This window comes from Paramisgurnus dabryanus, chromosome 18 (genome assembly GCF_030506205.2).
Source record: "Paramisgurnus dabryanus chromosome 18, PD_genome_1.1, whole genome shotgun sequence".
In the NCBI taxonomy this organism is placed as follows: domain Eukaryota; kingdom Metazoa; phylum Chordata; class Actinopteri; order Cypriniformes; family Cobitidae; genus Paramisgurnus; species Paramisgurnus dabryanus.
This window is the reverse complement of record NC_133354.1, coordinates 2,715,300-2,724,790: the sequence shown is the minus strand read 5'-3', so window position 1 is coordinate 2,724,790 and position 9,491 is coordinate 2,715,300. Positions and strand designations below refer to the sequence as shown.

At 37.0% G+C, this 9,491-nt stretch overlaps 1 protein-coding gene across 2 annotated transcripts; it reads left to right on the top strand.

The window, feature by feature from the left end:
• Positions 1-707: 707 nt before the first annotated feature.
• On the top strand, positions 708-5,685 carry otpa (orthopedia homeobox a). 2 transcript variants are annotated; one of them, XM_065243913.1, is made up of 3 exons: positions 708-860; positions 1,366-1,766; positions 4,355-5,685. In XM_065243913.1, exons 1-3 carry the CDS (start codon positions 824-826, stop codon positions 4,892-4,894), a joined length of 978 nt encoding a protein of 325 aa, XP_065099985.1. In that variant the 5' UTR covers positions 708-823; the 3' UTR covers positions 4,895-5,685. The 2 variants fall into 2 exon arrangements, with proteins under 2 accessions (XP_065099985.1, XP_065099984.1); XM_065243912.2 differs by having other exon boundaries at positions 710-899.
• Positions 5,686-9,491: the final 3,806 nt, after the last annotated feature.

The window sequence follows — 9,491 nt, the reverse complement described above, 5'->3', positions numbered from 1 at the left end:
CATGGCGCGACGCGAAGGCCGGAACTTTTCGCGAGGAAACGTGAAATTATCCGCGGTTATCACTAACGATTAAATGACAAAAGTGGAAAATCTCGGAGCTGGGAGTCCGTAACAAAGGGGAAACTTTGTAATTAAAACACGATCGGGCTATTTAGAAGCATTGTCGTGTTATGCAGTTTTATTTAAATATAATCGAGTCTATAAAAAGCCAACCAGTTATTTAGTTCGTGGTGCGTAATCAAATAATAATAATAATAATGGTAACGCGAGCACGGTTTATTTATCGAGTCAGCGTGATGTGGGAGTTCAGTAATAAACTTTTGGGAAGCCATTAACGAACCATATGGCTTTGATAAGGATGACATGTTTAAATAACAATAGTTTAATTCAGAGTTCCCCCTTTAAATAATCAGAGACCTCAAAATAATTCTGTGAGCACGGTCAATTAAACCAATTCTGAGCGAGTTTCTGCAAGAGCTTTTCAAATGATATTAAATCAGGTCATTTTAAAGGTTATAATTTGGGGGCCGGGATCAAAAACGAGGAGAAATGAACTTGGGAGGGCATCGAATGGCTGGAATGTGACGCTTCGCGCATCTGACACCTCCAGGCTTCAACGCTGATTGGTTCTTATTTGAAGGAGCTCATGGGTTCATTCAACTATTAAGCGCCTCCCCGTTTCTCTAAAGGACATTATAATGCAAGGAACCTCCTTTTTAACCACAAACCGAATTTGCTTTCATTTAGGCCATATATATTTTTTAAATAGTTTAAAGTCATAGAGATTTTTTTGGAAAAGCATTTTGCCCTGGAGCGGTGCGCGATGCTTTCGCACGCCGACCTGCTGGATGCTCGCCTCGGTGAGTTATCAACGCCAAACTCCGGTCTGCAACTCTACTGTAAGCTGGAGTACTCTTCTCATCTAAATCAACCAGAGAAAATTGACAATTTGTCTCTTATTTTATCTTAATTCGATTTAAGCGAACTAATTCATTGGAAAAGTAATCATTATTATTATATTACACAGTAATTTGATTTAGGCGTTTTCCAAGATATTGAGGGGAATCAAATGGAATTAAGTGTTTTAAAAGATGATAGTCTGTTGTGTGTTTCTGTTTTCAGCACGCCAGGAATAAAATTTTTTAACAGTATTAGCTTTTGATTGATGTAATGACATGACAAATAGTAGCTAAATACTAAAGACAGATTTGGTGGATGTTTTATCAGCTATGTGTGATTAATGTTTGATTTCTAAAAGAAACATTGAAATGTTTGTTTATTCTGTTGTAACACTTTTCTCTCTTGCAGCAATGGTTATTGTTATTTTGGAAACACACTCAGTTTGACCAATGCTCTGTATTTCAGGGATGAAGGATGCGGCGGCGGAGCTTTTAGGTCACAGGGAAGCTTTGAAATGCAGGCTAGGCGGCGGTGGCGGTGACCCGGGCCACCCGGGAGAACTCGCCCAAGGCAACGATGCCGTGGAAGGGGCCACCCTTCTCCCCGGAGACGATATCAACAATGCTGGATCCAATCCGTCGGGTGTAGCGGTGAACAGTAAGGAACAAGAGAAGCAACAGCAGCAACAACAAAATCCCACCCAGTCTGGTGGGCAGCAGTCTCAGAAACAAAAACGCCACCGGACTCGCTTTACTCCGGCCCAGCTTAACGAGCTGGAACGCAGCTTCGCCAAAACCCACTATCCGGACATCTTCATGCGCGAAGAGCTCGCACTACGGATCGGTCTGACGGAATCACGCGTGCAGGTGAGTCATGTGGAAATGTATAATTGAATGTTTATTTTATAAATTAATATTTCGGTAATAGGCTATGTCTAACTATTTAAGTGTAGGATAGAAAGTGATGTTTGCCATCGGGTTACTGTAGGGTGCAATAGTCTTGTAAAAAAAATTCGTTTTATTTACTATATAATTTTTTTTTTCTAAACATATCGAAGTGAAAATTAGTAATTAATTGAAATAGACAAATTACTATTTTCTCAGACAACTGTAAGGTGAAAAGGTAGGCAATTTATTTAGAATCGAATTTCAAATAAATAAATGTAATCCCCGAAGTTATATATAAACAGTGAAATGGTTAATCATTGTAACTAAATGTCAACAACGTTTAGCCATGTTTTTAAATTTAGATTTCAAAATAAATGTTGCAGTATTTTTTTAAATGGATCAAATCCAAAGACCAGAATATATAAATACAAGATAAACAGTGGAGTAAAACATCTGTTGTTGAGAACAATCTTTCTCCGTTATACTCAAAAAAGAGCTGTAACTCTAATTTAGTTTTTGCGCTTATATGGGTCAGACACAAAATACAGAAATAGATCAAATGTGCAAATAAGACGTACAAAAATCAATATTCTAGAAAGTGTTTCAATTTCGATTTGATATTTAAAGTAAACACTTTTACAACAAGAGGATTTTCGCATTTCGTATTGGTTTTGAAAAAAAACACACATATTCATTTTATACATTAGTCCAATTATAATAAATAATTTTACTAATTTGATTCATCAAATGATACTTAAAATGTACTTAAAATATTTTATAATGTGTAGATATATCAGCCCCTTATTGTCCCATAAAATTGTAAAATCTGTTTTTGTTTTGTATGGTTTCTTTTTATTTCCATTTGATTTGGATTAGATTTGTATTTGTTTTTTTTTTGTGTGTATAAATTATTTTAGAATTCTGAAAGTAAAATGTTCTTGCCTTTTAAAACTGTAAAGTCCAACCATTTAAAACATAGGGCGAATCTCATGATCATTTTACAGCTTGGGTCATCTTCCTTTTACAGCCTCATTATTGTTATCTCAGTCACCGAAGCAGACAGATTTCTTAATCACTTTTATAAGATTATGGCTCGTCCTGCTCCTGTGATTGGTGGTCAGCAGCAAATGCGGCGCGCGTTAAATGAACCCGCGAGACAAATGTAGGACGCATCGGGCTCGCACGGAATTCCAGCGCGCTCTCTCTCTCTCTCTTTTAACGTCTGATGTATAGCGACTCATTATATATGTATAGCTTTTTTGAGTTGATAGGGCAATAAAACCAAGACCATTATTATCAACCAATTTCAGGATTATTTATAACGTAGCAGGCGTATTAAGCTCGATGCAAAAGGCACGCTGATGAGCCGGTTATGTGTAAAATAATAACCACCATAATTAGCAGGCCTATCTAAGCACGGCTGCATATTCTGCCTCAACTATTTTATTTACATAAAAAATAAATTAACGAAACGATGACCGCGCAGTGATCCGCTATAATCTGAAATAACGCATTGGCCTTTTCCCTTTAGCTGGCGCATTGCATGAATGTTTTCCAGTCTTGTGAAATAGGTCTGTCAGTGTGCACATCTTAATGGGACGGTGCTCTGTGTCTTTTTTTAATGGTATGAGAAATTGCATTTTCTTTTAACCCCTGAAGTGTAATGCATTTGAGGCCGGATTTCACGGCTGGCTGCGTGGAGTGGGATTCGGGGATCTAATATGAACCCCTCTACATTTTTCTCACCTCTTATCGTTCGGCCAAAATCTGCTCGTTAATCATTTTGAGCTCGGCTGAGATCTCTATAAACCTGAAGGACCCCAGGAAATAAACACCGCGCGCGCCATTTACTGCACAGGGCTCGAGCGGCCTTTTTATGCTCTGATGTTGTAAAATCGAGGACGCAATAATGGATAGTCTAAATATTATGATTCCATAGCATTTATAGCGTCATTTTGTAATGATGTAATATTTCTCAGAGAGAAAAGCAAAAACAAACGAACCCTACAATAAAAAAATCCCTATAATATAAAAGAAAGAAAGTGAAAATCATAAGTGTACTTAATTTGAATGTAATAGCACAAACAAGGCCTATCAGAAATATTTAAAATTTGTCGGGAGTGTTAAGTGTAGATTATTATTTTGCAATTATTACTATTTAAAAAGAAACAATCTTATAGAAATTTGTTGTGTGGCAGATTTTACTTGGTCACATCACCATTACGCATAACTTGAAGTCAACATAAGCTAGGCTACAGAGTATGATGCAAATGGATCATCACGCATTCATATTATTAGAACTTAAAACAGTTAATTGTGTTAAAATGTGATTTGTTTGATCATTTAGCTAGATTTGGACGTCACCAATCACACACAACTAAAAAAATGCTGATTTGTTTTTTTTTTTTCAAATATTGACTTTTTTAACGAACAATTGCATTTGTCCATATTTTACCCAACCATGGTTAAAACAAGAGTGCGCGTATTTACATGTGTATCTTGTGGAATTTACACCGCATTTGGCAAGCTTGTTGACTTATTCTCTCCTTTCTTGCATATTCTTGCAGGTCTGGTTTCAGAACAGACGCGCCAAGTGGAAGAAGCGCAAGAAGACCACCAACGTGTTTCGCGCACCGGGCACATTGCTGCCCACTCACCATGGCCTATCGCAGTTTCCCTCCGCCGCGGCGGCCGCAGCAGCCATGGGCGACAGTTTGTGTTCTTTCCACGCTAATGACACCCGCTGGGCGGCGGCTGGAATGCCAGGAGTGTCCCAGCTGCAGTTACCGCCATCCCTTGGCCGACAACAAGCCATGGCACAGTCTCTCTCCCAATGCAGCCTGGGCGCCGGACCGCCACCCAACTCCATGAGCCTGTCCAATATGTCCTCTATGTCCTCCATGTCCTCTAATGGTTCTGGGCTTCAGTCCCACCTCTACCAACCCACCTTCCCCGGTATGGTGCCCGCCTCGCTGTCCGGCCCAACCAATGTGACCGGCTCGCCCCAGCTTTGTAGCTCCCCGGACACTGACGTCTGGAGAGGGACGAGCATCGCGTCGCTGCGCCGCAAAGCGCTCGAGCATACAGTATCCATGAGTTTCACCTAATATTTTGATGTGCTATTCTTCTACTGTTCCTCGTTCAATCTTCACTTCTGATCACCAAGTGACGCACTAGGAAAACTAAGGATACGACTGTCATCTAGTAAACGAGTTCATGAACTGTGCGCACCTGATGGAAATAAAATCTGGAGAATTATATTCTGAAAAAATTGTCATACATTGAATTTAGCAAACGTGAATGTATTTATTTATTTATTATGTCCTATTTATTTAGTATTTATTTTTATTTATTAACAATTTTTTGCCAAATTTGACGCAAATGTCATCCGGGACAGATGAAAATGAACTGTCCATTTGCGATCTATTCGTTTGCATTTGGTCTCAGACAACCAGACGAGCGACGGTGCACTGATGCCGGATTCTGGGAGTTTTATCTCTCGCTCTCTCTCTCTCATTTTAGTATTACTATTTATTATTATCATTATGGAAGAAATCGATAAAATTTTCAGACTGTGAAAGAAGGTGGAGGAAAGGAAAATATCTCAAAAAGAATTAAGAAACTTGACTGCATGTTCCGACAAAGGTAAACAACAACGGGGAAATATCATTTAAAAGAAAAAGTATGACTTTGTTATATGCTGTTAAATAGGATGTTTTGTGTAGATAAAGCATTCTTAACTTGTTCTCATTCGGTCAGTTTGTGATATGTTCTGAGTTACTGTATGTGCTTATACCAATATAAATTTCTTAAATGTTTGATCTTCTTAACGGCTGTTTTGTTTGCTGAACATGTTTATAACGATTGAATGTAAATTAACGAATAAAATCATTTTCAATATGTCATTATTGACACCTTGTACCCTTCTTGTTTTTGGAGATATTGTGTGTTTAGGGCTGTGAACAGCATTCGTTGCTTCTAGTTATATAAACGTTATTATTTTAATAACACTAAAATCTGCATCATATAAAGCTTATACATACGAAAAGTCGCGAAACTTTATTTATATATTTTCATATATTCGTTTTTGATTGTGCTCTAATAAGTCGTTTGCAGATGCTGCAAGGGTTACATTGATGCTCTCTCCCTCTCTCTTTCTGATTGGCTATGGAGCTATTGGCATTATGACCTCACAGATGAGAGATCAGGATTCAGCCAAATACAATATCAAGAGCGTGCCATCACTGTCCTCCAAACCATTGCAATAATACCGCAATTATTTATACGGTGTAATGACCGCTGTACAAATACTCTTTAATGATTTCATAATTAACACATTCATTACGCGAAAATAAAATAACAAAATGATTCCATTAAAGGACCAACATGCTATTTTAAGTATATTCATTAGCATGTGGCTATGAAATAGCCTTTCCTATAAGATTATCTTAAAAAACAAAAATCGAAATTAACAGATTAGATTATGTGCAAGTTTGTTTTCTGTAGCATAGCTACATTAGTGCTTCATATCGTTTTATTATTAAACGCATATTGACATCATTCCTGTGAAACTGGATAAGGTAGCAAAATATTATTATTATTATTATTTTGATGTTGGAAAATGATGTATGATAAAAATTCAACAAGATAACTTTTAAGTACCACATGAAAGTTACTGTAGTACACTATAGAATAGGCTACTCTTAAAAATTCTGGGTTGTTTTTAACCCATTGTGTAAAGTATATGTACAAATCCAACAGTTTGCATATATTCACCTAGAAAATAGTTATATTTGACCCATCCATGGGTTAAAAACAACCAGCATTTAGAGTGTAAACACATTATAGTTATTATTACTATACACTTTATTAATTGTATACCTGAGTTCTCTGTATTTTCTATAGCCTAGTGAATTTATAGACTCTAGTACATACTATAAGATACTTTAATTTTTACTATGGCATCTTTCAAAATTCTTACGGAAATTAACCATGGTTTTACTACAGTTAAAAAAAACATGGTTACTGTAGTGAAACCATGCACCCTAAATTGGTGCTGCTAAGTAGTAGCCACTAAAACCTCGTAATCAATCGGGAGCCATTTTTAGTGCTATATAGCACCTATGAAGAACCATACGGGGTGTTAAAGCACCACTTAAGGTTCTACAAAGCACAAATGGTTCTACACAGGTGTTATGGGTGCTTAAATGGTTCCCCTATGATTGTGAGCCAGTGAACCACTTTTAATTTGTGGTTACCACAAAATAATCATGTTTTTGAAAACATGGTTACTGTAGTAAAACCATGTTTTGCTAGTAGTAATCAATACACCAAAAAACATGGTTACTACTACACTTTTACAAAAAAAAGTTATTTTTGGTAATGGAAATACTATAGCATCTTTGCATCGTTATAGCATAGTGTTTACTGCTTTATTTTTACTGTTGGATCATTAGCCTTATTTTTTTTTAGTTATTTGAGTTATCGATGAGTTCAACTTAAACTGGATTACCTATAAAATGAATCACAAATACGCAGATAAGAGCATTTATAGGATTCTCAAAATGTTAATGACTGTAAACAATGAAAGATTCAACATATCACCAGGGCTTTACAACCAACCAATAATGGGCATAGCGATATGAGTGTTGTGAAATCAAAAACAATGTTGATGAAATAGAAGCACCGTTTGATTAAACGTGAAATACTGAAACGCGGGTTGTTTTGCGCGCGTGTATCTAAAAGAGAGATCAGGTGATACGTGCGGATGTGCACCTTGCAAACAGATGCGAGATGATATTACATAAATATTATAATTTGTCTCAGTACCTGGCGGGTTAATTAGTTTGTGGAAATGCGAAGGCCGTTCCTCGTTAGCTAATTTGTCACACGCTGACGAGAGAGGCGAACGCTGACCCGCCGCGCCTCGCATCATTTCTCCCACAATGCATTGCGCGAGCGAGCGAAGCGGAGAATGTGGCGGGGAGGCCGCCTGCTTACCTCCAATTCATCTCCTGCAAATAAATGAAATCAGTCAATAAAGCATCCGAGGGTGAATATAGCTCTCTCTGTCTGGGTTATGAATGAGAACTCATTAATTTTCTGGGCCTAAAAATTGGTGTGTAAAAGTGTGTGAATTTGTGTGTGTGTGTGCGCGCGCGCGTGTGTGTGTTTTTGTGTGTCAAAGAGACTAAAGGCATGCAATTGAGTGAGAAACAAATTTAGAGAGAGAGAGAGAGAGAGAGAAAGAGAGAGAAAGAAAGAAAGAAAGAGAGAGAGAGAGACTATGCAGCTCTGGGTTATCCCTAAATATAAACATAAACACAACAATTAGAAAATATGCGGTTCTTAATACTGTATGCAAGTCTCCAAACATTCAAAATACATATTCAAAATTTAATATATAGATGATAAATAAGATAGGAATAACAATTTGTCTTCCGTAATTTTCTGAAAACATTTCTAAATAAATATTATGTTTTTTGCCTTATTATTTTCTATACTGTCATTTTTATTGAATCACTTATGTTTAATATTTTGAGTGATAAAAATTATATTTTACTGCTATGTTGTGGCATTTAAAAGTGGAACGTGTTAGTTATTGATTTACGATGGTGATGAGAAGGAAGACTGTCATTTTTGTATCTCAGTTTAATCACAGTTGTTTGGACACAAAAACAGACTCATAAAACGAATAAGATTTCTGACATGTTTATGACAGTTCCACTATTTGTGGTTCCTACTCGAAGACATAAAATCTGTGATGTGCAAGCCGGGCTAAAACACAAAAACGCACAGCCATGTTATTCATTAATGTCTGCGCGCCTTGTCAAAACAATAATTACGGCGCAATGAAGTAAGTGTCATGTGATCACTCTAACAGCAAATAAAAATGCGTGTTAATCAGTGTTTGAATGTTGTGTTTCACATGCAATGTAGCAGCAGAAATATTACACACTTCACTAAACCCCTAAAGTTTGAATAAGACTTAAAGGGATAGTTCACCCAAAAATGACAATTCTGTCACAATTGACTGACTCTCACGTTGTTACAAACCTGTATAAATGTCTTTGTTCTGATGAACACAAAAGAACATATTTGGAGTAATGTTTGTAACCAAACCAATCACGAGCCCTATTCACTTCCATAGTATTCTATTTCCTACTATGGAAGTGAATGGGGCTCATGATCGATTTGGTTACAATCATTCCTCCAAATATCTTCCTTTGTGGTCATCAGAACAAAGACATTTATACAGATTAGACAGAACAACATTAAAGTGAGTAAATGATGACAACATTTTCATTTTTGGGTGAACTATCCCTTTAAGGTACTACACTCTTAAAGGGGACATATAATTAAAATCTAACTTGTTTAGGTGCTATAATTGGGTCCCCAGTGCTTCTAAGAACCTAGAAAATGTGAAAAATAACAACCCAATAACTTAGTTTTGGTAAACCATTCGTCATTTACGTGCATTACGTCTATGGAATGTCCCCACAAAACATGGAAACCAGAATGTGTGTGTGTGTGTGTGTAAAGCAGAATTTAGTGTTTCAGTGATACAGGGGGACAAGGTTGTGTGTTGCACATAAATGGGTTTGTCTTCTCTACTCTGCTTCTGTATGAGGAACCTCTATTGAACATTCCCCTACAGTTTATAGCTGAAATCAGCGCCTTTTAGAATAACCATCTATTCTCCTC

What these genes read in the sequence shown, in the direction of transcription:
- otpa (XM_065243912.2), top strand. Translation starts at nt 824, where the DNA reads ATGCTTTCGCACGCCGACCTGCTGGATGCTCGCCTCGGTGAGTTATCA. An exon ending in CTCCGGTCTGCAACTCTACT is followed by an intron (nt 900 to 1,365) that starts GTAAGCTGGAGT and finishes TCTGTATTTCAG; the next exon opens with GGATGAAGGATGCGGCGGCG. An exon ending in TGACGGAATCACGCGTGCAG is followed by an intron (nt 1,767 to 4,354) that starts GTGAGTCATGTG and finishes ATATTCTTGCAG; the next exon opens with GTCTGGTTTCAGAACAGACG.